Below are 18,818 nucleotides of genomic sequence, written 5' to 3'. Positions count from 1 at the left end.
GACAGGACTTCTGTGCCTTTAATTGCCTTGCTCTCTTTTGAGTCTGGAAACCTTAAAGAGAAACCAGCAGACCCTTTGTTTAATTTACAAGCAAAGGGTCTGCTGTTTTTCTCTTTAAGGTTTCCAGGCTCAAAAGAGAGCAGGGCAATTAAAGGCACAGAAGTCCTGTCCACTATTGAGTCTGGCAACCCTAGCCTTGTAACGGGGACAGGCAATTGGACACACAAGGGCTCAATCCAGCCTCATGAGTCTTCATCTAATTCCCACAGCATAACTGTACATCTCCCCCCCCCCCCGCAGTCAAGTAAAGAACTCTTTGACTCCCTTCTTCCTGGCACAAACAACAGAGGTTTGGACCATTCTCTCGCTGCCCCCCATTCACCATACGCCACACACCCACACCATCAATCTAAAGCCCTGTGATACCACTTGAAACAACCACAGCTCCCGCCAAATAATTCTGGGAGCTGTAGTTTGTTAAGGGTGCTGAGAGTTGTTAGGAGGACCCCCCCACACACACACACACACTATTCTCCTTACAGAGCTACAGTTCCCAGAGTGGTTTAACAACTAATCCCTCTTCCCAGGGAAATCTGGGAGTTGTAGTTCTGCAAGGGGAATAAGGGGTCCGCCATCAATTCTCAGCTCCCTTAACAAACTACAGATCCCAGGATTCTTATGGGGAAACCATGACTGTTTAAAGTGGCAACCTAACACTTTAACTGTGTCGGGTGAATGTACCCAAGGGACAGGGCCTTGTGATGTGCAGTTCTGGGATGCCCTCCTAGGGGAAAGCCAGCAGATTCTTCGTTTGATCGGCTGTGGAGATCTTTTGGTTTTGCAAAGGTTTCTTTGAATAATTCTTACTGTCTCTCACATAGCTATGCTGTTTTGAAATCGTTTCTGCTGCTGTGCTCCTGGAAGATCATTTTAGAAATCTGCCAGGTCTTCTGCTGGTGGTACGGAGGGAGAATGAAAGATTTTTGTCTCAGTTCATGTGGGAACTGGACTGGATGAGGCCAGGCAAACGTTGGAGAGCCTCAAAGACTTTAGGCACCATACATTAAAAACAACAACACTCAACGCACCTTTAAAGCACATGACTTCTCCCAAAGAATTCTGGTAACTGTAGTTTGTTCTGTGTACAAACCGTAGTTTAATGGTTGGCTGCTGGATTCGATGGGCTTTTGGCCTGATTCAGAGACAGGGCTTTTCTTCGCATCTTATATTAAAAATGCCTTTGACCTCCTCCTACTTCCATGCTCCCTAGACAAATACCCAGATCCATGCCTGCACCCTTAAGAACATAATAACAGCCTTGCTGGATCAGGCCAATGGCCGATCCAGTAGTACCCAGTGGCCGACCAGATGCCTGTGGCAAACCTGCAAGCAGGACCCGTCCACAAGACCCCTTTCCTCTCTTGTGGTTTCCAGCAACTGGGATTCAGAAGCATTGTTGGTTCCAACTATGGAGGCAGAACATTGCTACCCTGGCTAGGAGCTATCAATAGCCGCCTCCCTCCACGAACTTGTCCAATCCAAGTTGACATCCATCACTGCCTCAAGTGGGAGTGAGTTCCATAGTTTATGCTATCCTTCAGTCTGTGTTCGAAATTAGCCAGTTGCCAGGCGCATTTGGCACCTGGCTTTCGACCACTTGTGACCAAGATGATTGGATCATGACTGTTTTCACACACAAATACCCCCATCCTGTAGACTTTTATCAGTTATTAATTTATCTGCACCCTGAATGAATTTGGGCAGCCTGAGCAGGAGAAGTCACTGTTCAGAAAAAGAGGTCAGAATTGGCTGATATATACTGTATATTCTGGCATATAAAACGACTGGGCGTATAAGATGACACCCAACTTTTCCAATTAAAATATAGAGTTTGGGATATACTCGTCATATAAGAAAAATGACCCAGCGTATAAGACGACCCCCGATTTTTGAGAATATTTTCCTGGGTTTAAAAGTAGTCTTATACGCAGGAATATACAGTATGTGGAAGGTCCTTGGATCGAGTAACTTTTCTTCTTGTAAGTTCTCAAAACTCTCAAACCTAGCTCAAGGTAGTCCTCTCAACTAGCCAGATGTTTAACTGAGAATCTATCCAAGTCAGTCCATCATTTGAAAAATGAGACTTTTGAGACATCTTGCCCCAAAATGGCAAATGGGCATTCCATTCTGGCGACTGCAACCTTGGTTTTGAGAATCCATGTGGCGCCGAGGTTAGATATCTGAGTTTCCGCTGAGGACCTGCTGTGCCCATCAAAGCAACATCCATTTGCACCCTACAAATGAATCTCAGGAAACATCCACACTGTGCATCTAAAACACATGGTTTGTCCCAAAGAATCCTTGGAACAGGGATTGACCCCCTCAGAGAACTACAACTGATAGCACTCTTAAACTACAATTCCCAGGATTCATTGGGGGGGGTGGAGTGGGAAGCAGTGTGGTTTCAATACATGGGACTCAACTACCAGATCAAAGAGAAAGGAGGTCTCCTGCCCCCCCCCCACCATGTGCTCAGTCTATGACCAAAGGATCATCTTGCATTCCAGACCCGGATTAACCCTTTGAGAGATCAACCCTCCCGAGCAAGCACCTTTCCCCTGACCCCCACAGCTAGAGAAGCCCAACCACTCCCTCCCTAAACCTGAGATGCCATCCAGTGATGAATGGCGCCCAGCTGTCAGCCCAGGATAAATAAAGGTTAGTAACTGGAGAGGCTAGGAAAGGATCGGGCGTTAACCCCACGCCACCCAGAGCGTAAGGACACAGGACACAGACGCCCATTGGCGGCAGCCACAGTTCCCTGCTGCAACAGGGAATTCCCCCTTTTGCACATGTAAAATGCACAGCCTTGCATCCTCCATCCTAAGCCATCATTTTCTCATATGTGCATGTCATCAAGACCTCTGAGGGCCACACAGAGATATTAAGCAAATATGGAGGGTCTGGCTGTCAGATCAGGCCAGTAGCCCGTCTACTCCAGAATCCTGTTCACACAGGGACTGACCAGATGCCTAAGGGGATGCACCGGAGCCTAAGAGCCCTCTCCCCTCCTGTGGCTTCCAGCAGCTGGGATTCAGAAGCATTGCTGCCCCTGGCCGTGGAGGCAGAGCATAGCCAGTAAAGGTAAAGGGATCCCTGGCCGTTAGGTCCAGTCGCGGACGACTCTGGGGTTGCGGCACTCATCTCGCGTTATTGGCTGAGGGAGTTGGCATACAGCTTCTGAGTCATGTGGCCAGCACGACTAAGCTGCTTCTGGCGAACCAGAGCAGCGCACGGAAACGCCGTTTACCTTCCCGCCGGAGTGGTGCCTATTTATCTACTTGCACTTTGACGTGCTTTCGAACTGTTGGTTGGCAGGAGCTGGGACCGAGCAATGGGAGCTCACCCCATTACGGGGATTCGAACCGCCGAGCTTCTGATCAGCAAGCCCTAGGCTCTGTGGTATAACCCACAGTGCCACCCGCGTCCCAGCATAGCCAGTAGCCATCAATAAATGGCTCTGCCCCAAGGAAACGGCAGCAATCAGAACCTCTTGGGCTTAAGGGAAGGGGGACAGACAGGCTGAGCTTGAGCAAAACAGATCCGCAGCTCAACAGGTCGATCCTTCCTCCCTATCCAAAGGGAGAAGGACTCCGGGGCGGGAGGGGAGGGGGGAGAAAGGAATAGGAAGATTGGGCAGGATCTGCGGCCTTCCTGCCCCGCTTCCGAACATCCCATCGGCCAGATGTTGGGCCAGATGGACCTTTAAGCAACAACAGGGCTCTCTTAGTGCGCTGTCTTGGGTTCATACATGGAAGTGGGCAGAGGAGGTGGCATTGAGGAACTGGGTCGAATCCAGCCCCACTGTGGATACCACCTGTTCCAAGGCAGATTGGTGGCTGACGTCCCACGGACAACAGGGCTGTTTCTAAATTTAGCCCCTGCTTGGGGGGGGAGAGGGAGAAGGGAGGGAGATCAAGGCCCCTAACCTGCTCAGTGAGGTCCTCCATAAAGAGGGTGAGGGTCCAGGAGAGAGGATCCCCTGACCCAAATTGCTCAGGACGGTGCCTGAATATTGCTCGGCGATATTCATTTATCTCTGCCGTTTCGCCTGCCTGCCAATCACACTGACGCCCTCCCAAGCTCCAAATTCATGCTTGACAAAAGGCCCCTGTTTTATTTTATTTTTAAGGAAAGAATACCAACACTCCGAAGACTTTTCTGAAGCATGCATGATTCCCCAGCTCCCTCCCACCCACCGCCTCACCCCAAAATAAGTATTATTCTCTCTTTTTGTAAAGTGCCACGCAAGGGTTGGTTGCCTGAACCCACAAGCAACAGAGCAGGAAGGTGTCCCCAACCTGGTGCCCTCCAGATGTTGCGTGGTCCAAAAACACCTGGCGGGCACCAGGTTGGAAAGGCTGGCACAGAAGATCAGACCGTAGGAAGGTCACAGAACATGTTGGAAAGAGCCAGAGCTCCCTAGGCACATCGAGAAGTCACCCCCAGATGCAACCGAGCCCCCCCCCCCAGCCAAAGGGCTTGCTCTCCCCTTCAAACTCCACCCCCGTCTTTAACACCAAACTTTGCACTTCAACCCCCCTCAATACAGGGCCCTCCTTGCCTCCACCCCCAAACTTGTCCTTCAGCCCTCTCCACCCCAACCTGCCCCTGCCCCACAGCGCAATCCTAACGCCTCCCCAAGGAAAGCAAGTCTCCTTGAATTCCGTGGGGCTCAGTGCCTGGGAAGTGGGGTTTGGGCGCGCCCCCCACCCCAACTTCCCACCTTGACTAGCATTACACTGCCTTTTTCCTGCAGCCCTAATTTCACGCCGGCCCCTCTCCTCTCCCCCTTTCCCTTTCTTCCTCCCGTGTTCCCCCCCCCCAAAAAAATCTTCCTCCTCCTTCTTCTCCTCCACCCCCCTCCAAAAATTAAGGACTCACCGTCCGGAGAAACTGGACGTCGTCCTCTCCTTCGCCGCCTCCTTCGGCCATGGCTGGGCTGGGGGGCTGGGCTGGGGGGCAGCTGGAAGGAGTGGGGCGCCCGCCCTGCTCGGCTGGCTCGTTCGCAGCTGCCGGGAGCCGCGGAGACACTAGCGGAGCGTCCCGGCTCCAGCAGCGCCAGCCAGCCAGCCGGCCGGCTCCCCGCCCCCCGGACCGCCCCTAGGAGGGGATGGAGAAGGGGCGGAGGAGGGCGGAGAGAAGGACATGGGAAGGAGGGAGGGATGGGGCGAGGAAGCCGCAGCGGATCTCTCGCCACCCGATCGCTCCCCTCCTTCTTCACCAGGGAGCTTTTTCTCGCCACTGCGGTCGCCAGGGTTCGGTGAAACCTCCACGGGCCAGGAGCAGTCTACCTGTTCGCTGCCCAGCCGCGGAACTGGCTCCCCGCAACCCACGAGAGGTGGCGGGCTCTCCTTCCTTGGTGGAGGAGGGCCACCTGTCAGTGATGCTTCAGTGGAGATTCCTGCATCGCAGGGGGTTGGACTAGATGACCCCCGGGGGGACACGCTTCCGACTCTGCAATTCTGCGATTCGAAGGAGAGGCGCCTGGCCCAGCTTCTACCTGTTGCCAACTTCCCTGGAGCATCGGATATTAGGCCAGCTCACATAGGAGGGAGGGAGGCACCAGGCTCAGCGCACCTCAAGTGGGATTCATCCAGCACGTTGAACGCATACTCCCTCAATGGCTTTGAAAGAGGAATTCGGGGGGGGGGGTCCTGCCAGCAGCTACTAGCCAGGATATGCTCCCCTTCCACAGTCGGAGCCAGCAAAGCTTCTGAATACCAGTTCCTGGAAATTGCAGAAGGGAGTTGCTCTGGGGCTCAGATCCTGCTTGCAGGCTTCTGGTTGGCTGCTGTGAGAACAGGATGCTAGCCTTTGGCCAGATTCAGAAGGGTTCTTCTTATATCTCATAGTCTCATAGTCTGTAATGGTTAACTGGTGTCTGTTATTAACTGTTTAGTAGTGGTTTTTTGTGTTTTTTAAATTATCAATTAGTCTTTTTTCGAGATGATTTTTTGATTTTACAAGTGTAGGATTATACCAATACAGTACAAAATACATATCCATTTTTCAAGATTTATCTGAATCTCCAGACTTCCCACCCTCCCCTCCATGGGTCCTATTGTCAACCTTTTCAACTGCATATTATTTCATGGTCCATATTTTATATGTCTCCATATTGTCCATGATATTTGCTACATTACAAGTGTTTTTTTTTTTAAAATCCTCCTAATGTTTTCATTTGCTTACAGTGGTCTCCTAGATAAATTAAAAATGTTCCCTATTCTTTATTGAAGTTTTTGTCTTCTTGGTTCCTGAGCTTTCCGGTCAATTTTGCCATCAGCTTAGCTTGTCATTCCTCTCTGGTAGGAGCTTTTTATTCTTTCCATCTGTGGGCTACTAACATCTGAGCGGTTGTTGTCCCATACATAAAAGTATTTTCTGCTCCTTTGATGTTGGTACCTATAATTCCTAATAATAACGCTCCTGGTGTGTGTGTGTGGTGTTTTTTTTAAAGGTTATTTTAAACATTTTTTTCATTTCAGTATATATCATTTCCCATAATGGTTTTTTCCCCCTTATTATGGTTCTATGCTTTTATTGCTGCAAACCACTTTGAGATATGGCACAGCAGGATGCAAATATTTCTATAAATAAACCATAAACACCATTGGGTATTCTCTTTTGGGGGGGTTGTTGTTGTTGTTTAGTCGTGTCCGACACTTCATGACCCCATGGACCAGAGCACGCCAGTCTTGCACTGCCTCCCGCAGTTTGGTCAAACTCATGTTCGTAGCTTCGAGAACACTGTCCAACCATCTCGTCCTCTGTCGTCCCCTTCTCCTAGTGCCCTCAATCTTTCCCAACATCAGGGTCTTTTCCAGGGAGTCTTCTCATGAGGTGGCCAAAGTATTGGAGCCTCAGCTTCACAATCTGTCCTTCCAGTGAGCGCTCAGGGCTGATTTCCTTCAGAATGGATAGGTTTGATCTTCTTACAGTCCATGGGACTCTCAAGAGTCTCCTCCAGCACCATAATTCAAAAGCATCAATTATTCGGCGATCAGCCTTCTTTATGGTCCAGCTCTCACTTCCACTGGTTATGTGTGATAAATTAAATTTACTGTAGCCAGCCTGTTTTTACAAAACAACAACCCTAAATCTGAATCTAAAACGAACCTCCATTGAGCTTTGCAAAGTATTGTTATCATTTATCGGGTTTCTTGCACACCCTTTGCCCTAAAGTCCCCAAGGCAGGTTATAATACTATATATCACCAGTTGCTGGAAGGATCAGGAGGGGAGAGTTGCTCTTGTGCCCAGATCCTGCTTATGAGTTTCCCATAATGGGCATCAGGGCGGCCACTGTGAGAACAGGATCCTGGACTAGACTGGCCATAGGCCTGATCCTGCAGGGGTCTTCTTTATGTTCTTAGTGTTAGGTAAAGGTAAAGGTGCCCCTGACCATCAGGTCCAGTCGTGTCCGACTCTGGGGTTGCGGCGCTCATCTCGCTCTATAGGCCGAGGGAGCCGGCGTTTGTCCGCAGACAGCTTCCGGGTCATGTGGCCAGCATGACAAAGCTGCTTCTGGCGAACCAGAGCAGCACACGGAAACGCCGTTTACCTTCCCGCCGGAGCGGTCCCTATTTATCTACTTGCACTTTGATGTGCTTTCGAACTGCTAGGTGGGCAGGAGCTGGGACCGAGGAACAGGAGCTCACCCCGTTGCAGGGATTCGAACCGCCGACCTTCTGATCAGCAAGCCCTAGACTCTGTGGTTTAACCCACAGCGCCACCTGGGCTTACGAGTTTCCCATAATGGGCATCAGGGCGGCCACTGTGAGAACAGGATCCTGGACTAGACTGGCCATAGGCCTGATCCTGCAGGGGTCTTCTTTATGTTCTTAGTGTTAGGTAAAGGTAAAGGTGCCCCTGACCATCAGGTCCAGTCGTGTCCGACTCTGGGGTTGCGGCGCTCATCTCGCTCTATAGGCCGAGGGAGCCGGCGTTTGTCCGCAGACAGCTTCCGGGTCATGTGGCCAGCATGACAAAGCTGCTTCTGGCGAACCAGAGCAGCACACGGAAACGCCGTTTACCTTCCCGCCGGAGCGGTCCCTATTTATCTACTTGCACTTTGATGTGCTTTCGAACTGCTAGGTGGGCAGGAGCTGGGACCGAGGAACAGGAGCTCACCCCGTTGCAGGGATTCGAACCGCCGACCTTCTGATCAGCAAGCCCTAGACTCTGTGGTTTAACCCACAGCGCCACCTGGGCTTACGAGTTTCCCATAATGGGCATCAGGGCGGCCACTGTGAGAACAGGATCCTGGACTAGACTGGCCATAGGCCTGATCCTGCAGGGGTCTTCTTTATGTTCTTAGTGTTACACTACTAGTATAACCTTTTGGTATTCAATACAGCACTATAGTTCACGTGCAGTCGTGGGATAATCCTTACAGCAGGCTCTGAAAGTACTATAATCTGCCTGAATTATTCCCATGGGTCAATGCGAGCGCCATGCATACTTTTAAGGAGGAAAATAGGGTCCCACTTGCATCTTGGGGAGGAGAGGAGGGTGTCCCCTGGCTGGAACAGCCTGGACACCTGGGTTCTCACCTGTGACACTCCCCGGGAAAGAAGGGAGGCTAGGATACATCACTATTTATGTAACTACTTTGAAGGAGCCAGGGAGACACTGTGTATGTATATTTCTTACAAGCAAGCTGAAACAGCCTCTTTGGAAGGCGGACAGAGTCTCTCCAGTCCTTGGGGAGGTGAAATTCTCTCAGCCTCTCTACTACAATTCAAAGACACACTTGGGTCTGTATTAGTAGGTAATAAAACGATTTATCATTTCAGTGGCTCATTTGCAAAATAAACTGAGAATCTGATGCTGGAGGTTGTCTAATACTGATCTGAGCCGATATCCAGTTTCTGACAGCAAGAGCTGTTTGATGGTGGAATGGACCACCTCCTCGGAGGGTGGTGCACGCTCCTTAAACAGCAGTTGGGGCTGGCCATCTGTCAGGGATCATTTAGCCATGAATCTTGCTTTGCAGGGGGGTTGGGCTAGATGACCCTCGGGGTACCTTCCAGCTCTACAGTTCTGTGATTCTTCATTCTGTGGTCTGTAAAATGTATGCATTTCTCATACTGTTAGCCTTGCTTTCTTTCCAGGAAAGAGGATAGAATCCCCCCTCCCTTCCTCAAATAATTAACTTAAGGACACACTGCCTTGATCATTGTAGAGAGGGTGGGGGAACACACAATACTTTTATTTTTGAAGCCCTTACCTGTCTGCATCTTTCAGAGAGTAAGGAGATAAAAACTGACCACGCATTTTCTAAGCTGGCTGGTTTTTATATGCTCCTGGTTCCTGGCTCGGGGCCAGGAAGAGAAAATTCCAGACAGGCTGCTAAAATTCCAAGCAGCCGGCAGTCCTTCATTCCTCACCTCTGAAGAAGGTGTTTGTGGGGAAGCAGGGAAAAGGCTGAAGGTGAAACCAGTTTTGGAGGTGAAAAAAGCAGAGGAGAGGCAGAGAAAGAGAGAGAGAGATGTTTGCAAAGACTAGTAACAAACGCCGCTTAGCCAAGCCAGATGAGACAGAAAGACAAGCAGAAGAAAAATGTTCCATTTCTGCACAGTCATGCAGGTGGTAGGAAAAGATATAAACACAGACCAAAGCAACACGCCATTGTTTTGGGGGAAGCGATCTGGAATGGAGAACTCAGTTTAAAAGTAGGATTCATGCTAGGCAATCATAGAATCGTAGAGTTGGAAGGGAGCACAAGGGCCAGCTACTAGTCTACTCCTCTGCAATGCAGGGACCTTTTTGCCCCATGTGGGGCTCAAACCCACAGCCCTGAGATCAAGAGTCTTGTGCTCTACCGGCTGAGCTATTTAGTCACAGCAGCAACTAGGATGGGGAGAGAGGAGGGTCTTGGCTCGGTGGTAAAGTATATAAGCTTTGCATGTAACTAGCACAAGATGTGGCTGCTGGGTTGGTAAAGGACCAACATTGCCCAGATCAGGCGTCCCCAAACTCGGCCCTCCAGATGTCTTGGGACTACAACTCCCACCATCTCTAGCTAACAGGACCGGTGGTCAGGGATTATGGGAATGGTAGTCCTAAAACATCTGAAGAGCAGAGTTTGGGGGTGCCTGGCCCAGATCCTTGAAAGCCTTGCACAGGCTGCCAGGGAGCTACTGGGCCCAATTCAAAGTGTTAGTACTAGCATACTCAGGACCCAAGTACCTAAAAGAGCGCCTTCCACAGTACCAATATTTCAGACCCTACATTTGGTAGGCAGCTCCTTGGTGCTGGTGGTGCCGTCGCCAGGAGCTGCCCAGCTGGCGTTTACCATAGCAGGGCCTTTTCAGTGGTGGCTCCCTGGTTGCGGAATGCCCTCCTTAGCAAGGTGCACCTGTCTCCGTCATTCCAGCTTTTAGGAGGAATCTGAAAGCACTCCTGTTTGCATTTGGTGGCTGAGGAATACAGTCCCTTGCAACCTCGAGATCGCTGGGTGGAAAATGTTTTTAATTGCAGTTTTTAAGAACAGGCTAATCGGTTTTGGGAGTGTTTTGCGTTTAAATTGCTTAACTGTTTGCTTATCAGTAAAGGTAAAGGGACCCCTAACCATTAGGTCCAGTCACTAACGACTCTGGGGTTGCGGTGTTCATCTCGCTTTACTGGCCGAGGGAGCCGGCGTACAGCTTCTGAGTCATGTGGCAAGCATGACTAAGCTGCTTCTGGCGAACCAGAGCAGTGCACGGAAATGCCATTTACCTTCCCGTCGGAGCAGTACCTATTTATCTACTTGCACTTTGATGTGCTTTTGAACTGCTAGGTTGGCAGGAGCAGGGACCAAGCGACGGGAGCTCACCCCATTGCGGGGATTCGAACCGCCAACCTTCTGACTGGCAAGCCCAAGAGGCTCAGTGGTTTAGACCACAGCGCCACTCGCGTCCCTTTTATTTCCTTATCAGTAAATAAGTTCAATAATAATAATAATAATAATAATAATAATAATAATAATAATAATTTATTTATACCCCACCAAACTGGCTGGGTTTCCCCAGCCACTCTGGACGGCTTACAACAGAAAAATGAAATAAAATAATCTATTAAACATTAAAAGCCTCCCTAAACAGGGCTGCCTTCAGATGTCTTCTAAAAATCTGGTAGCTGTTTTTTTCTTTGACATCTGATGGGAGGGCGTTCCACAGGGCGGGCGCCACCACCGAGAAGGCCGTCTGCCTGGTTCCCTGCAACTTTGCTTCTCGCAGTGAAGGAACCACCAGAAGGCCCTTGGCACTGTACCTCAGTGTCCGGGCAGAACGATGGGGGTGGAGACGCTCCTTCAGGTATACTGGACTGAGGCCATTTAGGGCTTTAAAGGTCAGCACCAACACTTTGAACTGTGCTCGGAAATAAGAATGCCCCAGGTTCAATCCCTGATTTACTCTGGCCGAGCTGCAGAAGGTGGGCACCCCAATGAGGTGCTTTAATCCTCTTGGCTGAAGCCTCAGCCCCACAGCTCCTGTTAGGAATTCTGAGATGATGCACATAAACCACTTCTGAATGCACAGAAATCACCGCTATTACATATAGAAATATAGAGCTAATAGCCTTGGCAATTGCGGGATGAAGTAGAGAAATTAACCGCCGCCCCTGTGCTGTCAACCACAGGGGTTGCTTTGCCCTACTGCAAACTAAAAAGCAAATAACCTTTTTAGTTAAAAAAGAAGCAGCAGCATGCTTTCTTTGGCTTAACAAAACAAAAAATAGCTTTGCAAATACTGTAAACAGCAAATAAATTACAGGTAGGTAGCCGCGTTGGTCCGACGTGGTCGAAACAAAAAATAAATAAATTCCTTCCAGTAGCACCTTAGAGACCAACTAAGTTTGTCATAGATAGGTATGAGCTTTCGTGTGCATGCACACTTCTTCAGAAACAAATAAATAAATTGCCGCTGATGTTAACTGGCCAGTGGGGGGGGAGGGGAGGTGGAAGTTTTTGTAAACAAGTTTTCCAGCTGAAAACAAGCTTGTTTCCACTCTGGCTGCTGAAGCATTCTGTGGAAGTACAAACCTTGCATCAACAGGCACAGACCTAAAAGGAGGAAGCCAGCTATTTTGGATTTCTCTTTGCCACTTTGGCACCAAATTATTCATTGAGAATAGCTACGGTTTCACCTTCTCTGCCACCCTGGCAGAATTTGCGTGAAAAAGCCAAAGTTCCAGGGTTGCTATTTGCCATCCTCCCCAAATATTTTTTGGGTTGATATTAAAAACACTTTCAATCGTCGGCAGGAGTGCTAGTTATGTAAGTACCTAAAAAAAAAAGCCACATTCCTTTGTCTCAAGGCAAAAACAAACAAATTGGAACAAAGCACGAGAAAGTTACAGTACCAAGCTGTGTACGTACCACACATTAAAAACATCCTCCCATCAGAAAAAAAAAATCCTGGGAATTGTAGTTTACCCCCAGAGAACTACAATTCCCTGCACCTTTAACAATCTACAGTTCCCATGAATATTGTTTTTTTTGGGGGGGTGATTTAAATGTATGGTGCAGATACAGTCCCACACTCAAGCCTTGTATAGATCCAGAATGTTAAATGGATTTCTTTGGAGAAGCAACAGATTCCCCATCTCTGCTCTATCATCATCTCTCCTGAAATCAACCTAAATTAACCTCCACCGCTTTCTGCTTCCAGATGCTTAGGAAGTACTGAATTTAGATTCTCATCTCCTTCTGCCTTGTCGTCCCCCCCCCCCCCCGCAAACACCACCAGAGGGCATCCCTCAAATTAACCTCCCTTTTCATTCTGACAGTGAAGTTGATGAGCAAAGGGAGTCTGGATCTTTAATGTTGCATCGAGGAAGGCTGGATTTTAAGACACTGGGCCAAGAGAGATGCCGGCAAAACTGCTAAAAAGAAAAAGGAGTGGTTGTCTTTCTTTCTTTCTTTCTTTCTTTCTTTCTTTCTTTCTTTCTTTCTTTCTTTCTTTCTTTCTTTCTTTCTTTCTTTCTTTCAATATTTAGAGACTGCAGCAGCCAAGATACTCAGCGCCTTGCTTCAAATAATGATGATGGGGCTGAAACAACCATGAACAGAATCAGAATTTTCTGTATCTTGTTGGTTTTTTTTGGGGGGGGGGGTTTACCCAAAAAATTTGCAGGTTCCCATTCCCCAAATGCTTGGATTAGACCCTCAATATATATTTTTAAAAAGACTAATGAAAAGCACAGGACAATTAAAAGGGCAAGTCAGTAAGTTAAAAGCAAAAACAAAAAACCATGTTACGGAGGAAGAAGTCATTTAGGAGAAACAGCCACCGTGGTATTTCTTGCTTTTAATTATTTCGTGTTTGTTAGAATTAAGAAAAAAAAAGCACACAAGGCATTGCGGACACACCCATCAGAAAAGATTTTCTTTAAAATAATAAGAGTATATTTGGAAAGAAGGGAAGCACCTGACTGCCCCCTGATGGGCGACTGGAGAACCTGCACACGCAAACATCCGAGAGCAAAACTGAACTAATACAATATGTGACTGAGGAATTTTCTTTCTTTTTTTAGTCTTATTCCCTTTTCCAGCTACCACTAATTTTGAGGGAAGCGAAAACGGACCAAACCCAACTCTCCCTTTTACCTTCACTTATAAGCTGCAGGAGAAAAGCCCTTCCGATTCCAAACGGTGATTTTTAACAAGCATAATTCTACGACTCTAAACGGTGATTTTTTGAAGCTCCGGTTTGCTGTGCCAAGACCACTCCTCCAGATATTCGGATTCCCCACGGGCGGGGGGGGGGGGGGAGAGAAATAATATGAAATACAGGTATAAAATACAACTTCAGAGCTGCTAGTGGGTAGATGATTGGGGGGACACAGGGTGTGGCTTTGGGGGGGTTACTAAACAGATACTCTTCCAACACTCACAACCAATAGGTTTTATACAAAACTTTGCACAAGGTTAGCCAGTGAAAAGGCAACAACAAAACACAGAGACAGTGAAGGCGGGGGGCGGGGGAGTTAGTTTGGGACATCAGAATGGGCCGTGTGAGAAAAGGGGATTGGTGTTAAAACCAGGATCTTGTTAAAGGCAGGAATAGGAAGCCTCTTTGACCTCCAGATGTTGTTGGACTACACCTCCCATCAGCCACAGCCAGCAGCGGCAGGGATGATGGGAGTCATAGTCCGACAACATCTGGAGGGCCACAGTGTCCCCATACTGAGCAAAAGAAAATAGTTTCTGGTGGGGATAGCCCACCTTCAGGGTTGTTTGCCGTAGATCCAGACAGAAGAGGATTAACCCCACCAGGCCGAAAAACTAGCTGTTGTTGGGTCACCAGCTGCAGCCAAGTCCAGGGAGTTTGGGTCAGCCACGAGCTGCCTATTCCTGCCACCACCCAAATGAAGTTTGGGAGAGACACCATAGGTCCAACTCCTCTTTCCTTCTAGCAGGTGCTCCAGTTGGCGCTTGGGGGATCCTCACTCGGCAGGCCGGAGTTTGGAGGCATCGGCACCTCCCTTTTGCCACGCAGCCCAGCCAGGGACGCCATGATGTTCTTTCGGGTTATGCAGATTTGCCGCCCGTAGGCCTTGAAGGACTGCAAAGGGCTCCTGGCGGGCAGCCCGGGGGCTCCCCTTGTCGCCCCGTGCCCAGCCTGCACCTCCTGTCCGGCCTGCAAGGGCAGGCCACTCTCGTGGCTCACGGACCGGCCAAAGCGACGCCCCGCCTTGCGCTTCGGGACGCTGAGCTTCTCAGCCTCTGATCCTTTGTCGGTCTGGAGCGATGCCCGCTGGAAGCTGAGGGTCAGGCGCTTGAGGCCGGTTTTGGGAGCCTCGTGGAGGTGGCGGAAGCGGTCGGCCAGAGTGATGGGGGAGCCAGCATCCGAGGGAAGCATCCTTTGGGGCAGGCCGCTGGGCCCGTTCTCTGGGCAGCCGGCTGGGGAGCTGTCTGCTAGGGTGACACAAACAGTGGGGATTCCCAGTTGCCTCATGCCTGCCACTAATACTTCCATGCCAGGCTGCTCTGGCTCAGCTAGGCTGAAGCTCTGGGCATGATGTGCTGCTGCGCCGACAGCAGCCTCGTCCGGAGAGAAATCCATTTCGCTTTCTTCTGCGGCAGCCCTCGCCAAAAGCTCTTCAGGCCAGCTCACCGACCGCCGTAGAACTCTGCGGTGTCTGGGTAGAGAGTCTGGCAGCTCAGCCTCCGCTACCAAGGCCTCCAAATCTGGCTCCTGATGTGCATAGCTGACAGCATCCAAACAGGGATTTCGCCCAGCCCTGTGTTTACATCTCACCGCAGCATGTCCGGCCTCTGGATTTGTGCAGCTAGGGCTGCAAGCATTTTCGTTGGATGGGTGGCTTGTAGATCCTAAAAAATAAGACATCCCAAGAGAAGAGGAAGCCATGTTTAATGTCATGCAGCCGTACGGAGTCCTGTGGCACCTGGTAAATATGGGGTGAGCTTCTGCACGCTCATCTGAACACGTCTTCAAGTGCCCAAGATCTCACGCTGAATGATTTGGTTGTCTTTACCTGCGGGACTTTCATAGAATGGTAGAGTTGGAAAGGACCACCAAGGATCCTCTAGTCCAGCCCCCTGCAATGCGGGAATCTCAGCTAAAGCATCCATGGCAGATGTCCGTCCAACCTCTGCTTAAAAACTCCCAAGAAGGAGGTTGTTTGCAGTTGTTTCAAATGGCAAAAAGCACTGGCTGGGCTTCAGCAACCTTGGCCAACCTGGCGCCCTCTGGGTGTTTTGGACTACAATTCCGTGCCGGACTGGTGCTGATGGGAGTTGTAGTCCAAAAGCTGGAGAGCACCGGGTTGGCAAAGGCTGGGAGTTGTCAGTGGCCCAGCTGAGGTAGCCTCACCACCACCGCCATCACCTCCCAAGGCCATATTGCCCCAACACACACACACACACACACGTCTTGGTGGTTTTCTTTTGCCTGTCTAGTAAGAACAGATTAGGGTTGGGATTCCCATGGTAGAACCGTCAATCCCTCTTCCCTGGAACTCTGGGAAGTGTAGTTCTGTGTAACCATCTTCAAATATCTCAAGGGCTTGTCACATCGATGAGGGAACAAGCTTGTTTTCTCCTGCTCTGGAGGGTAGGACTCGAACGAATGGCTTCCGACTAAACATCAGGAAGAACTTTCCAACAGCAAGAGCGGTTAATGAAAAAAACGGTGCAAAAACGAAATATCTTGGGGAAATCACTTTGGATTTTTCAATTAGAGATGGGGGAGAATTTGCCCGAGTTCTTATTTAAAGGCAAACCCAACATCAGGAAGAACTTCTGGTGGACTCTCCTTCCTTGGAGGCTTTTAAGCAGAGAAGAAGAGTTTGGATTTGATATCCCGCTTTATCACTACCCGAAGGAGTCTCAAAGCAGCTCACAATCTCCTTTCCCTTCCTCCCCCACAACAGACACCCTGTGAGGTAGGTGGGGCTGAGAGACTTCAGAGAAGTGTGACTAGCCCAAGGTCACCCAGCAGCTGCATGTGGAGGAGCGGAGACGCGAACCCGGTTCCCCAGATTACGAGTCTACCGCTCTTAACCACTACACCACACTGGCACAGAGGCTGGATGGCCATCTGTCATGGATGCTTTAGCTGAGATTCCTGCTTTGCAGGGGGTTGGGCTGGATGACCCTTGGGGTGTCTTGCAACTCAGCAATTCTAACTCCCATCTCCCTTAATTTACAGTTCCCAGAATCAGCTGACTGTCTAAAGTGGCACTATAGTGCTTTAAAATTATGGTGCAAACACAATCTAAATATTAGCCCACCCATTTCTGGTCCAGATCAGGTAGCCAGTCCAGGACTTACAACCACCATGCCTGACCTTGCAGAGGGAGAGCCCCATAGCTCAGTCTGCAGTTGCTGTCTTGCTATGTGCCCTGTCCTGAAATCAGGGGCACCAACTATAGGGGACTCTGGGTGCCCGAGCACCCACAGAAAAATTGTTGTGGGTGCTCGGCACCCACACTGCATGGCCCCCATACAACTTCCTATGTCTGGCAAGGTTTCGGAACCAGACTTTGGCTGGTACTGAAAGTCAGAGTCCGAGGGCACATGTAACATCACACACACTGGGCTTCCCTGCCTGAAACCCTGGGCAGACATGGCTGCCAGTCAGTGCAGACAACACTAAATTAGTTGGGCCAATGGTCTGGGGCAGGATAAGACTGCTTCCTATAGGTTTTCTCTTGTAAGGGTGACCTTTCCTAGGTCAGGAGAAATGGGCATTCACCTCTGATACTTGCTGAACCTCTCCTTTGCCCCATTAGGTATTGGACATGCAGGAAAAAAATCTACGGGCCAAGGATTAGCTCAAGACCCTACCTAGCTCACTTTCTCTGAGCTTGTGTGAATGCAGCCAAGCCCATCTATGCTGGGATGTTGGGACTTCCAAGGCCTCGGTCGCCATCTTCTTTGTCAGAAGCCCGCTGTTTGGTTGTGCTGCTTTGGCGGAGGCAGGAAGCGGTTGCTAGGAGAGAAAAGAATAGATCCAATCAGAGGCAGGGGTGGGGAAACTTCCCCGGGGCTACATTCCCTTGCAAGCAACCTGTTGGGGGCCACATGCCAAAGGCAGAAAGGTCCAGAGGCGAAAGTAGGTGAAACAACTACAGTCGTACCTTGGAAGTCAAACAGAATCCGTTCCAAAAGTCCATTCGACTTCCAAAACGTTCGAAAACCAAAGCGCGGCTTCTGATTGGCTGCAGGAAGCTCCTGCAACCAATCGGAAGCCCCGTCGGACATTCAGCTTCCAAAAGAACATTTGAAAACCGGAAAAGTCACTTCCAGGTTTCAATTGTTCGGGAGCTGATTTGTTTGGGAGCCAAGGCATTCGAGATCCAATGTACAGCTGTAATGGTATATTTTTATCCTCATACAGCAGACTCCTTTCTACATGGACTCAAGCATCTCTCTCCGTCCTATATCCAGGTGAGCAGGAATGATTACCAGAGACTGAGGATGCAATCGAGCCAGCCAAAGACACCCAAGGAGGTGCAAAGCAAGGCTGGTTATCTGGGGAGAGCACTAAGAGACAGGCAGAGATTTGGGGCACATCTGCATTTAAAGCATTGTGATACCACTTTAAAGAGTCACGGCTTTCCCCAAAGAATTCTGGGAGCTTTAATTTGTTAAAGGTGCTGAGAATTGTTAAGAGAGCACCTATTCCCTTCCCAGAGTGGTTTAACAATCAGTCTGTTGTTAATATTGTTTTACAGATTATGAATGCATATGTAGTACTTTGTGACCTTTGCTGCAATTGTGCTGTTTAGCCTGTCCCCCACCCCAGTTTTCTTTGTTAATAGTGTTTTATAGACTGTAATGGTTCCACTGATGGTTTGCTGATCATTCTATTTGACCCGTGTTGTATTTGTGATGTCCTATTACACTGTTGTTACTTACTGGTTGCAAGCCACTTTGCGATTCGTGTGAATGAAAGGCAGCATAGAAATAAAACAGATCAAATCTTAAAACGCAATTGTATGTAATTTGGATTATGAACATTAAGGTTGGGCAAGTGGGAAGGCGCCAGTTCTGTTGACCTGGAATACAGTTGTTGAGTAACAAGTGGAACAGCATGGTACAAGAGTAACTACATGGAAAAAAAAGAATAAAATATTGTTGTTTTTAAAAGAAATATAGTAAATCAAATCCATAAAATAAAACTCACTTTCCAGGAAACTCTGGGGATTGTAGCTATGTGTGGGGAAATAAGAGGCATCCTAACAACTCTGAGCACCCTTAAACTACAGTTCCCAGGAAACCATCACTGTTTAAAGAGGCAT

General features: G+C 49.2%; 2 protein-coding genes across 9 annotated transcripts in view; both read right to left on the bottom strand.

Moving 5' to 3' along the window:
• Positions 1 to 5,117, bottom strand: part of RYR1 (ryanodine receptor 1) — a 158,554-nt gene extending 153,437 nt beyond the window's left edge. For all 8 annotated transcript variants that reach the window (XM_035118948.2, XM_060275549.1, XM_060275548.1 and 5 more), the window contains exon 1: positions 4,945 to 5,117. In XM_035118948.2, the coding sequence (XP_034974839.2) occupies positions 4,945 to 4,995 (51 nt within the window). In that variant the 5' untranslated portion in view covers positions 4,996 to 5,117. The remainder of the gene's footprint in view (positions 1 to 4,944) is intronic.
• Positions 5,118 to 9,898: 4,781 nt separating this feature from the next.
• LOC118086158 (uncharacterized) overlaps positions 9,899 to 18,818 on the bottom strand; it is a 39,305-nt gene continuing 30,385 nt past the window's right edge. Inside the window, exons 12-14 of the mRNA XM_060275256.1 lie at positions 17,371 to 17,478; positions 14,523 to 15,384; positions 9,899 to 10,064 (exon numbers count right to left, since the gene is read on the bottom strand). Of these exons, the coding sequence (XP_060131239.1) occupies positions 9,899 to 10,064; positions 14,523 to 15,384; positions 17,371 to 17,478 (1,136 nt within the window). The remainder of the gene's footprint in view (positions 10,065 to 14,522; positions 15,385 to 17,370; positions 17,479 to 18,818) is intronic.

This window comes from Zootoca vivipara, chromosome 6 (assembly GCF_963506605.1).
Source record: "Zootoca vivipara chromosome 6, rZooViv1.1, whole genome shotgun sequence".
Taxonomy (NCBI): domain Eukaryota; kingdom Metazoa; phylum Chordata; class Lepidosauria; order Squamata; family Lacertidae; genus Zootoca; species Zootoca vivipara.
This window is presented reverse-complemented; position numbering and strand designations above follow the sequence as displayed.